The 13,639-nt window shown below is 36.3% G+C and overlaps 2 protein-coding genes and 1 long non-coding RNA gene across 4 annotated transcripts in view; all 3 read left to right on the top strand.

Moving 5' to 3' along the window:
- The window catches only part of LOC133532041 (uncharacterized), a 331,954-nt gene that overhangs the window by 273,260 nt on the left and 45,055 nt on the right, over nt 1-13,639 (top strand). The window lies entirely within an intron of this gene.
- Nucleotides 275-2,018, top strand: LOC133532294 (mucin-2-like). The gene is made up of 2 exons (XM_061870899.1): nt 275-429; nt 957-2,018. The coding sequence occupies exons 1-2, from the start codon at nt 388-390 to the stop codon at nt 1,584-1,586; spliced, it is 672 nt and encodes a 223-aa protein (XP_061726883.1). The 5' UTR covers nt 275-387; the 3' UTR covers nt 1,587-2,018.
- On the top strand, nt 2,494-12,869 carry LOC133532295 (protein FAM136A). Its single transcript, XM_061870900.1, has 5 exons — nt 2,494-2,823; nt 3,656-3,775; nt 7,011-7,109; nt 10,593-12,449; nt 12,738-12,869. Exons 1-4 carry the CDS (start codon nt 2,737-2,739, stop codon nt 10,728-10,730), a joined length of 444 nt encoding a protein of 147 aa, XP_061726884.1. The 5' UTR covers nt 2,494-2,736; the 3' UTR covers nt 10,731-12,449; nt 12,738-12,869.

Here is a 13,639-nt window from a genome sequence, read left to right as displayed (position 1 = left end):
ATATGAACCATTTTTATACATTTTAAAACGATGTGCTGATATTCTGTGAAATGGAAAAATACTCTTGCTCGGACCCGACGTCGGGCCTGATATCAGTACTAGACAGAGAAAAAGACCTCATAAAATTATGTCTGTGGTTAGCAGATTTAATTTAAATATCTCAAATTTCAATAAAAATAGCACATAACCCAAAACCTAAACAAATAACCCATTGAATTTGCTAAGTATGTCACGATTACATAAACTACTAATATTAAATAACTGTGTTATAAATGTTATAATTTCATGCATTCTTCGGTAAATTTGGTAATTGATAAAGTAGGTATATAAAATGACGAAAATGAATCCAGATTCAGTCCGGTCCAGTGCAGTGAAAGAGTTGACATAATGCTGCTGAGAAAAGTTTTAGCTTTATTATTTATATCTAAGGTAAAACATAGCTCAATTTCTATAATATTATTACACATACTGACTTAGCCCAACAGTAACCTGAATAATGCTTGTGTTGTGCGTGGGTGTGCTTGTGAGTTATATTTAGACGAGGGTATAATATATAAATACTTAAAACACCTACGTTTAAAACACCCATGACTCAGCAACAAATGTCCGTAGTCACCACAAAGATAATTGCCCGTAAGTACCAGGATTTGAACCCGGGACCATCGGCTGCATATGTAGGGTCCCCCAGTCAGAGACCCAAAAGGCCAGATAGGTTGTCCATCTTTGGGGTATATATGATATCTCATATTTTACTAAAATATCCCTTTTTTATTTTTGTTAATATTAAGAATATTTCATCATTTGGAAATAATTATTGATTATTATCAGATTATCAGCCAGCAATTATTATATCAAATGACTTAAAGGTAGCAAAATTATTATTTTGTTATAAAAGCTTTTTTTGTCCATTGTTCTAAACGAGTAACATTAATGAACTCTATTTCCTCTTTTTTCAGATGGCTGTATCACAGTCACTCTACCCCACTACAGCTGTATCCTATTCAACAAATGCTGTACCTACGATACAAACCCTTCCAGTATCACCAACACTCAGTTCTGTACCAGCGACTGTCACTAATGTACCCATGCCAACACAGCCAGCAACATTTTCGACAATGCCTGTATCTCCTATCACATCTTCATCAGGTGTGAAAGTAACTACAATGCCAGCTTCAACTTTATCTTCAATGTCACCATCATTGTCATCGATGTCATCTGTATCTTCACCGTCTACAAGTCCTGCATCGAAAATAACAGAGCCTAAAGCCCGTTTCTTACCAGCATCTATCCCTGATCCAAAAGTTACGATTCTTCCTCACGATACGCCTACAACAAGAGACATTAGCTGTCTGAATGATCCTTATTTGTTAAATATTAAAAACAACGGTTCTCCGTCACCGGTAAAAAGGATCACAATGGCGTGTACAGACGATTTCATTCTTCCGGATGAAGATCCTCTGTGCCTTGGTATTACGAAGAATAATTTTAAGCCACCAACTCCTCTTTCGAAGAAGGGTAATAAGGGAAACTTGAATAACCCGATTGATTTTGAAGGTTTGATGGATGGTTTTATGAGTTGTCTGTAGAGAAGATGAGATCAGATTGTCAGTGACAAAATGTTAGAAAAGATGAGATCGCCATAACGTGATAATTCTAATTAGAGATAAAAATAACAGAAAAGAAATAATGAGAGAGAAAGGTTGTAACCAGCGGTGATTTTGATGATAATGATGGTGTAGATATTTATTAATTCAACGGTTTTGCACTCGAAGCCGTTGGGCCGTGGTCATCAGACACCAAACAAGTTGTGAAAGAAATTTCTCATAAACTTGCCTAGGTGTCTGGCGACCTTCGCGCGGCGGTTTATTTCGCTCAGCGACTAAGTCTGGCAATCCAACGGGAAAATGCAGCAAGCTTCCTAGGGATGATGCCCCCGGCAACTCAATTTCGGTTTTATAGACGAAAACTGTTAATGTATATTATATATATTGTTATTGTAAATAAAATACTAAATGTTAGTAGACGGTTTTGAATGAAATTAAATATTTGTGCAGTGCCAGACCAAGTTAACTTTGTATAGTATTTGCAATGACAACACGTGGAACCCCTCGCGATTATACTTGTAATCTTGGCTCAAGTCCCGATATAGTTAAAGTCCCGTCCAAAGAGTAAAGTAAGTATTTTTATATGTTCCGTCATCAGCAATGCCAAAAAGTAACGTAAAATATAAAAGCACTCTATTAATACGTCAAACTTGCGTGCAACTATATCACATTTTTTTATTTAGAAAAGTAAAATTTAAGTAATGAAAACACGGTAAAAACCTATTTTTTAAATTAATTTTTAAATTAGCCTTATTTTATTTTATAGGGTACTTACTATAATAGTATACTTGATATACTTACTCTACTCTTTAGGTACTTATAATAAAATATTTTGTAACTGGAAATTCAATTGATAATTTTATTTGAACCTAATTAGGTAGGTGTATCGTAGCAAAGAAAGCTTAAAGAAAATAAACATCGGGTTATATGAAACTGATTTAACAGGAGAATACGCCTACGTAATGTCGACTTTAAGATGAAAGAAAAATACTTCTATAATCTGTCGAGTCAAAAGTCGAGTCGAGATGTCAATGTCAACTTCGCCTTGACTTTTGCCTCCCGGACTCCCGATATTATTTAATTTAATATTAATTAGTTGAATTATTGAAAATTATAATTTAAATCTATCAAAATGGTGGAAGCACAGAAGTTTAGGATAGAGCAGGAGATGACAAATCTCGTAAATGAATTGGATAGGAGCTATTTACGAAAAATGCAGGTTAGTTTTAGGTTATGTCCTTATCTTCGTAATATTATGCAATGGGACTCTGAATAAATTAGAATATTTTTTTTATATTGTATCATCTGCAAATGAGAGGGCTTCTATATCTCGCAGTACTGATATATAATAAAGAATCCTTGGAAACTATTAACTTGATATATGCATAACCTCAAAAATGTGAAATACTACAATGTTGCTAATATTTCTTCTATAAAATATTTTTCTTAGCCAAACAAAAATTATGTTAGTGCAAATCTGTTGTTGTTAATACTGTGCATCCTTAGGAGTTCTAAATATTGTACAGTTACATCCGAAAATATAGATACGGACAAAGTGCCAAAAATATGTATACACGACCTTATTGCCCATATATTAAGGTGGTGTATACATATAGTTGCACTTAGTCCGTATCTATATTGTCGGAAGTGACTGGACTCACTGGTGGGAAATGAAATAAATCAAATTAATAAATAATAAAATTATGAATATACAGATCAACATAGTTCCAAACTAGGCACAGATTATAGTATGTGGTAGGTTCAATCAGCAATACTATTAGCTTAGTTAGCATCTCTGCATACATTTTTTTACCTTACTCATAAGAGTTGTGGTCCTGCCGGTGAGTAAGGTTGCCAGAGCTCAACAAGGGGGCAAAGTATTAGGGTCAGCACCACACATATAACATGGGATTGCAGGCATCCAGAGGCTACAGAGACTGCTTACCATCAGGCGATATATACAGTATAAATAAAATGTTTACAGGAAAGAACTATCTTATACTAAAAAGTTTTAGATCCATCTGCTACAACACTTCTTGTATGATTTTCAGGGTGATATGCATAGATGCGCAGCACAGTGCTGTGACAACCAGCAGAACACCTTGGAAAGAGTGCATGGATGTATTGACAATTGTACTACATCTCTCAACCAAGCTAACAACTATGTACAGGTAAATAAATAATAAATAAATAAATATAACAGTTACATTCTTACACAAATTGACTAAGTCCCACGGTTAGCCAAGAAGCCTTGTGTTGTGGGTTAAATATGTAGAAAACCTCAATGACTCAGGAACAAATATCTGTTCTCATCACACAAATAAACCCCTACCAGGATTCGAACCCAGGACCATCGGCTTCATAGGCAGGGCCACTACCTGCTAGGCCAGACCCGTTGTCACTGTGAACCATTTTTTTAACTAAGTATAGACTGCTAACGTCTAGCCAGAGAGTATTAAAGTGGCACCCTAAACATTAACACATTCACTGCCAGAACCGGTTTTAAAAATACTGGTTTATTTTGGTTTTACTCCAATTTTCATAAGAATGCAAACATTTTAAGAACTTTATGCTATCCTAAATAAACAGGTTTATTTGACGAGCGAGACAGCCACCCAGCATGCCGTGCCGCCTAAACAAAGACACCTACATAGGAATGAACCGATTTTTATTGTTCTAAACCGGTTAATCTAACAAGAACTTTATGGAAATTTTCTAAAAGCTCGTTTAAAAATAACGGTTTTACAAACGAAACCAAAATTAAAAGGTTTTTCGCCAAGTACATGATAACGGTTTGGGAATTTAACCAGTTTCCAAGCCTTGCTGCCAAGAACACGTATTAGTGTTAATTTTTAACTGGAAACAGGGTGCCCGGCACCAAAAGTGTTGAATTCCTATGAAAATGTCGCTTTGATAGTGGCACTATCACACTTTTTTTTTGTTTATTTATCATAAAGCTGCATACATAACATTGTGACACCATTTTATTCCTCGCCAAACTGCGAATAATAATTATTAGTTAAAAGACTATACTAGCTGTCAAAATAACGGACTTTAGCGCATCAGGGGGTCTAGTTAGGGTTTGACGACCGGTTTGGCCTAGTGGGTAGTGACCCTGCCTACAAAGCTGATGGTCCGGGGTTCAAATCCTGGTAAGGGCATTTATTCGTGTGATGAGCATGGATATTTGTTCCTGAGTCATGGGTGTTTTCTATGTATTTAAGTATTTATAAATATTTATATATTATATATATCGTTGTCTAAGTACCCTCAATACAAGCCTTATTGAGCTTACTGTGGGACTTAGTCAATTTGTGTAATAATGTCCCATAATATTTATTTATTTATTATTATTAGTCAAGCGGTCGCAGTTTGTTGACGAGATAGCGTTCATTTATACATTGTAATATCTATGCTATGTACTTAATACTTAGCTTAGGTACTATGTGTTAAGCGAACACGCAAGCTTTTATGAATATAAAAACATACAAAAACCAAATAGTCACTGGTACTTTAATACTGGTAATTCAAGTTAATTTCAAAGCAATATTATTAGGGTAAATTTTCCAGTAACGTTTTTTTGGTACAAAGCCAGTGCCGAATTGGCTGTTTGACAGTTTTTTGTAAATGATGTCAATCAATCTTGATTTTCCTGAGGGTCAAATGTCTATAAATGACTCGTGGCATTTAAGCAACACCAAGGTCAGATATGAGAGTTTTTTATAATGGATGGCTCATTTTCTATCTATTTAGCTAAATTTTGCAAAATATTGAACATGTATCAAGAACCCAATTAGCTTGGACAGAGTCGAGCAATTTTTTTTATAATTTAAGAAAAATATCACTGCATTAAGGTGATTTGAAAGCGGGTTATTTGAATTAACCCATTTAGAGGCTGCACCAATCTACAAGGTTTTCCCATAAGTCCAAACATATAAACAACAATATTCCAATTAATCCAGCTTTGATGATTGATTTGAAGACACATTTACCGTAAGTGCAATCTAATTTAAACATTAAATTGGATTACTAAGGTTCAATTCTATTGGCGTGTGGTCGATAAATCATACTATTGAATTGAATTGAATTGAATTGATATATTTATTTCGAACTTGACGTCCATAGGGTTAGGTAACAATGACTTATGTATCTAGAGTTAGTATTACAGTTAATTAGACAAAACAAACAATTGGACAAAACAAACAAAACAAAACATTACATAATATTTATAAGTTTCGCGGCAGCACAGCAACAGGTGAGTGTAGCTGCACGTACCGCTTGACTAGGGGCGAGTCCCAACGCTGCGCCAGCGTACTTAGGATGCTGTTCGTGCTGTTTCGGCTGCGAGTGAGGAGTGAAGCGCATCGCTTCCTCATGATGGCGAAAAAACAGTCTGTTCGTGCCTCAGCAAACATCGCTGAGGCACTACAATACCGCGGCAACCTGAACAGCATCCTAAATGCATCATTATATTGGACACGCAGAGCGCTATACGCCCGCTGCGTAAAGTTGGCCCACAGACCGCACGTGTAGAAAGTTTGACAAAAAGCTTTGAACAATATTAACTTTACTTCTTTACTAACACGTGCAAACCTGCGGGACAACATGTTACAGCGGACACACAGCGCCCGGCGCTCCCGCTCGATGTCCTCGATGTCAGACAGTGTGTCCGTGACCCAGTGGCCCAGGTACTTAAATTTGTCCACTCTTTTTAACGGAGTTCCACAAAGCTTAACCTCCTGCATTTGGTAACTTTTGTTACCTGATTTAAATTGCAAGAGCTCACTTTTAGACGCATTGTACCTGAGCCCATGGGCCTCAGCATACGTTTCACAAATGCCTAACATTTTTATTAGACCCCCCATCGAGGGGCTCAGCAGCACCATATCATCAGCATAGCTCAAGTTGTTGACACACATGTCCTCTATGTGACATCCGACACAAGCGCTGTTGAGCTCCTCGATGAGACCATTCATATATAGATTGAACAATGTAGGAGAGCTCAATCCACCCTGTCTGACCCCGCACTGCATTATGTACTCCTCAGATAAGGCGCCTGCCCATTTAACACTGTTTTTCTGGTTACCATACCAGTGCCGAAGCAGTGAGATTACGTCACGGGGGACCGTCGTATCCTTGAGTAATTTCCTCCATAATAGGTCGTAAGACACCATATCAAACGCCTTTGACAAATCCAAAAAACAGGCAAATATCGGCGTCTCACGTGACGTATAGTAATGGACGGTCTGCTTAAGTACTGGTGAAATACTATGCCTGGAAAAGTATGATGATTACTGACATAAGTAAACATAACTATAATATAGTCATTCAGATTCTGATAAATTGCACTAATAATGTAGACAAACAAATTTTTTTTTTTCCTAAAGTGAGTTTTTACTTTTTCAGAATGAGATCAATCACTTCCAAAACAGGCTACAGCGCTGTGTGATGGACTGCAACGATTCAGCACGAGACAGGCTCGGTCCGGATCCTAGCCAAGAAACTGTATGTTATCCTACCTATATCCTTTTTAACCGTATTCCTTATTAATTCTTATTAAGAACTGGAAAAGAGGAACTGACTGGCGTGTATGTAGTGTACAGAGGCCATATATATCTGATGCATTATAAATCATCAGGACCCCTACCATCTCTTGCCGTTGCACAAAATGTTGTATCTCACAGCTACATGTTATTACTATTTAAAAAAAAAAAAAAATTAAATATTAATATACTCCGTTAGCTTGAACATGTCATGCTCGCTTAAAAGTCTGCTTGCGGTGGCGTCGTTGATCGGGTCGCCACTTTCCCGAATGAAGGTTGAGGGAGGCGATGGCTGAGATACGCGTCATACTCGTGAACGGGTGCTGTTTGTGGAGACTGGTCTGTTTAAGCTAACTTTATTGAGTATATAATTACAGTGAGACACCTCATTCGGTTCTCGTATGTTTCTTTTATCCTGATGAATGTTTTAATTATACGGAATTTTGACTCTTAGAGACTCTACACATCTCTAAGGATAATTTGATAAAAGTCATTTAGTTCTGACATTTAGAGATATTTACACCTCTTGCCTTTAATGCTGTAAATCATTATTTCTCAGAAATTGGAAAATCTCTTGCCGAAAAAATTATAAATAGTTCTCAATTATCTCCTCATTCCTCTCCAATCTCATCTACTTACACAACCTCTTCTTTTGTACTCTATGACACAGACCCAAACGAAGTCTTTATTATCCTTGCTAATCTAAAATCATCTAGTGCTCCTGGCTGGGATAGCATCCCCACTATGTTCTTAAAACAAGCTAGTGCTATTGTGGTTCCTTTACTTACCCACTTGGCCAATTCCTGCTTCAAGTCTGGAATCTTTCCAGACTCTTTGAAGCAGGCCATAGTCACACCGGTTTACAAAAGTGGAGACAGAAGCGGTGTCTCGAATTATCGTCCTATTTCCGTCCTACCGGCCATATCAAAAGTAATAGAAAAACTAATAAACGACCGTCTGATAAATTACCTAAACAAATTTGATATATTATCTAAAAATCAGTATGGCTTTCGACGTGGCCTCTCGCCTGAGGATGCTGTTGCCGCACTTTCATCTGAAATAGTTAAAGTTGTAGACAAAAATAAAAAATGCGTAACTGTTTTTCTGGATCTTATGAAAGCCTTTGACACCGTTTCTGTCCCTGTTCTTATAAAATCTCTAGAAAAGATTGGCGTAAGAGGAATTCCGCTTCAGCTGCTAGGTAGTTATCTTCAGAACCGTATTCAAAAAGTTAAAATTGGAGACTACATTAGTGATGAATCGGTACTTGGATATGGTGTTCCACAGGGAAGCGTCTTGGGTCCCACCCTGTTCCTAGTGTATATCAACCAGCTCTGTAATCTACACATTGATAATGCATCTATCTTCTCTTATGCTGATGATACAGCAGTTGTGTTCTCGGGAAATACCTGGGAAGAGGCTCGACAAACAGCAGAATTAGGACTTTCCAAGATCGCCCATTGGCTGCAAAACAACCTGCTTACCCTAAACACTAGTAAAACGAACTTCATGTGTTTTACAAAATACAATAGGACCCAACCCGACACAACATTTATGATAAAAATACATACCTGTAACAGTGCAATCAGCCCTAACTGTGCCTGCCCCTTTATACAAAAAGTAGAGTACACAAAATACCTTGGTATTATGATTGACCAAAGGCTAACATGGCATGTTCACACAGATGTCATCATGACCAGAACACGTAAACTAATATGGTTGTTTAAAAACCTAAGACACGCTGCCACAAAAACTGTCTTAAATCAAATTTATGTTGCTCTGGCTCAATCAGTTCTCACATATTGTATACCGATCTGGGGTGGGGCCACAAAAACTAAATTCCTTGAACTCGAAAGGGCCCAGAGGGCACTGTTAAAGGTCATGTACTCAAAGCCGTTCACTTTTCCTACAACTGACCTTTATAAAATGTGTGACTTACTGACAGTAAGAAAACTTTACGTGTTAAATGTCATACTAAAGAAACATAAAAATACCATGTACAAAAATGACCCTATCACTTCACGTAGAAAACCTAATGTAATTCCCGTAGTTATCACCAACACAGCATATGCAAAAAGACAGTTTACTGCTCAATCTACAAGATTATATAATATGGTAAATAAAAATATTAACATCTACCCTGTGAGGCTCAAAGAGTGTAAGACAATGCTAATCAATTGGCTTAAAGATAAAAGTTATCTCGAAATTGAAGATCTCTTAACATAAGTGAGATACCATACATTAATCATAAAATCAAACTCTGTGTAATATGATAAATCCTGTTGCTTTTTATTATATACACTATTTGCTATCATAGATAATATTATTTACAGACATTTCAGATACTCTCCCATACACACGGACACGCGCGCGTACTCACAGACACACACACACACACACACACACACACACGCACATGCACACTCACACATACACGCACACACTCACACACATACACCCCCCCTACTCCCCTCTTAAGTAAACTGGAAACCTGGCATCTTTACCCTGTAAATTTATTAATTTTCTTTTCTGTTTTCTACTCAACTCATCATGTAGTAATATAGCATTTTCTGTTTTTTAAGTTAATCTGTATCGCCTTTGTTAGTTAAGATACTTTACTGCGGAAGAGCGGTGTCTCTTATCACAAGTATCTCTGAATACTTAAAAAGAGACATCTACCCTGTTATTGTAAAAATCATGTATGCTAACGAATAAATAAATAAAATTTATTAATTTATTATTATTATTCTAAATCATTTTTTTTGTATCTGTTTGTTTTTATTATTATTATTATTTTAGTTATTTTTTGTAATTGTATTTTATACTTAATTGTTGATGTGCTTGTTTTTGTTTGTATGTAAATTCCATGTTGACGTGTAAAAGTGCCCTTGTGGCCTATTTGCTGAATAAATGTTGAAGTTGAAAGAAAAATGAAGTCACGCTACAACAATACATAGAGTGGACTGGTAGAGAATGCCATTTGACATTAAGTCTGCCATTTGTACTTTGTTGTATATATTTTGTGCAATAAAGTTTAAATAAATGTCATGTATCTTTGTAACAAAATAATCTGTGAAAACTTGTCAAAAAACGGTTTACATATTGCGAGTGTGATCCGTTGCGTCTGGAAGGGTGTTTTGACTAGGTTTTTGTTTTTGTGACTCTTTTTAAGTTAGTTTTAATTTAATTAATTAATTATAGTCCATTTTAATTAAGTTTTTTGTGAATTTACTAATAAAGTTATCCTAACAAATTACATATTACTTACAAAATGTATAGTATACATATATAATTTTCTCTGTGATTTACGGTTTGTGCTAGTGCTGCACTCTGGCGTCAGAACATTGTCCTGCAATGATTTTAACTTATTAATTTAGACTGGTCGTTATCATAAAAACCAAAGTCAACTTTGTCGGATATTTTGAAAAATTGTTTTTCTTTCCAGATCGACAAATGCACGATAGACTTCGAGAAGTGCGCCGTAAAATGCGTGGATAAGCACATGGGCCTTATTCCCAGCATGTTAAAGACCATGAAATCCGTGCTGGCCAGCGGGAAGCCTCCACCAATGAGGAGCGAATGAGATGCATAGTTACCATATATATGGTTTTATACAAGATTTATTTTGTTGTTGATTGTACCTCTTGACAAGCTTTTATTTAACTTGCAATGTAACTATGTATGTGACGATGATGATGATGATGTGTGGGCGGCTCAAATCTTGCAAGTTAAATTGGACCCACTCACTTCCCGATTTCCGATTGAGCTGAAATTTTGCATACATATGTAAATCGGATCAAATCGGATGACAATTATCGGCGTAGGCCGGTACAGGCAGCTGCCCCCCCAAGCTCAAATCTTACATACAATGTATACCCCTCTGCGACGTCTGTCCCCCCCTAGGCCTCTGGCGATAACACATTTCCCCTCCCCTCCCTCCCTTAGGTCACTGGCTGGCTACGCCCTTGATGACTATGCAATATTATGATGACATGGAGCTAATCTCATGATGGAGACAGGAGGTGGTCATGGGAACTCTGTGAAACAGCACAACCTAATTGTGTTTGGGGTCATTAAAATTGTCTCGATGAGTATTAGTTACCTGCGGAAAGAAAAGTACAGTCAAGCGATAAAAGCTTGTACCAAAATGAAAATTTGCCAAAAACTTATTTTGGTAGGATCTACCTTGAAAGTTCGTATAGTCTTAAACACTGTAGTAGATAATGTCAAATTTTCTTTTATTATTCCTTTTCTTAACTCTTTCTGACAGTGTGTACAAATTTTCTTTACGATAGGCGGCCCGATTCAAACAAGACACGTTTAAGATCTTGGAAAGATCTTTAAAAGATCGATAACTAAACGACATGTCTAAATTGACGTTTATTTCGATTCCGCTGTGATACCAATAGGGAGCGTGCATGAACTGTAGGAGGCAGCACAGGAGCCGTCAGATTTTTGGCGCGAGGCGTAAATGTGATGTTTATTGTTCCGATGTAGCCCACAAGATGGCAGAACCTACTATGCACAAGAAAACGCGTGAGGTGTAAATGTACATGTTTATGGTTCCGATTCAGGCCACAAGATGGCAGACCCTCCGACGCGCACGGTCCCTATAAGATTTATCTACGATATTTCTAACGTCAAAGTGACATTGGTTGCCCGAATCGAGCTGCTTCTGTCAATTATACGACATACAAACGATATCTAAACCAGAACTTATCGTTATCGTATATCATTCTTCGAATAGGGCTGAAGGTCATCCTAAAAAGCATATGGGGTATCTATTTAAATTATTTTTTTGCGAAATATATGTGTGCATGTAATGCGCCGTACACACTCATCGAGACAAGCAAAGTGTAAGGGCCAGTTGCACCAAACCACCTGCTAACGTAAGCACAGTTCGCTAAATTTTAACGCTTACGTGGGGGTCTTAACGATTGCTAAATAAAATGCGTTGCACCAACTATAAAATAACAGAATGTCGGCGCTAATCGTGTGGCCATACTATGAACGCGTTCCTACCAAAAAATTTATGGTAGAATTATTTTTTCATATAGCAACCCAGTCATAAATGTCAAAGTTGTCAAATTTTTCAACAACGAGAAAACTTGTAGGCGCGAACTAGTTTCTTTTCAGGTTTTAAATCTAAATATTACACAATTTATGCCATGCCAATCTTGAATATATTTATGATTATATTAATGGCACATTAAATTAAAGTGAAACTGCTGACTACGATTGTTCAGTGTCCAAGTGCTTTCCAAGCTGCAATACCGAATTAAACAAGGAGCTGCATTGCCCGGTAAGTTATCTTATTCGTTTAATACGTATCCCTAACTACTTTCAGAGCCCTAAGCACAAGGAATTACCTACGCTACCTACAAATACCGACAGTTGGGGCAACATTTCCAATTACATATATTGTTGACACAATAATACATAACTGTTAGTTCTGTTAGTAGCAGATATTCAAGTTACTTTTGTACTTTAATTTAAACCTGCTTGATCTAAGCATTTTCTTTTTGCCAATGGTTGAAACGGATCACAATATATTTTTATGCACAATAATTTCATGTTACTTTCTTTTCAGGTTTGATATACACCATTTGATATGGAATACTAGATGAAAGTTACACACAAGTGAATCGATTCAAGAAATCAAAGAATCATACACTAGATTAACTGGAAAAACTTGTTGCGAAAAATAAAGTATTATAAATGATATCTGAATTTATTTTTTGATAATAAAATACATTTTTAGTTACCTTATCTTACTTTATTTTCTATCTTACACTAAATCCTTTTTAGGTAGTGACTAATGGAGGTAAAAGGTTATCCGGAGAGAAATCAACAACTCATTGACATATAATATATTATTTCACAGTGCCTACTTATTATATTTTCTGTCATACTGGTGACTTCACTTGTTTATTCCAACTATTATTTATTTTTTTCTTTATTGGGGTGATCATGATATAAATCATTTATGAAACATGGATGGGCTGTTGAAAAACTGGTATGGGGAAAACAAATAAAATCAATCTGAGGGCCTTTTATTATGACTGATTTTAGAGCTATTTAGGTATGTTAGGTTTTAAATGATGATGAATAGGGATTGGTGGGTTAATATGTAGGTAGGGTATTGTCAGTAGTCAGTCGTGTGTATAATAAATGTGTAGTCAGGTTTAAAAATAATGGGTTTACACATTCTCTAAAGTATGTTGTAATGCTCTTTTGCAAATTAAGACCTATGGATTATATTTTTACTAATTAACTGTTATGTTATTTCCAATACATGGCTAGGGTTACATACAATTGTTACATTGTAATTTATTTATATGCGACTTCACTGTATGACTGATTGAATACAAGTAAAATTCAGGTGACAGAAGGGAGGCCATATTATATTTTATCTAACCCAGGTATTGGCTGTTATATTTATAAATGTTATCCAGTATGAAAGGAAACAATTAAGATGGTCAGCTCTTTATC

This window comes from Cydia pomonella, chromosome 26 (genome assembly GCF_033807575.1).
Source record: "Cydia pomonella isolate Wapato2018A chromosome 26, ilCydPomo1, whole genome shotgun sequence".
NCBI lineage: Eukaryota > Metazoa > Arthropoda > Insecta > Lepidoptera > Tortricidae > Cydia > Cydia pomonella.
Note: the sequence above shows the minus strand (reverse complement) of the source record. Positions and strands in the feature narration are given on the sequence as shown.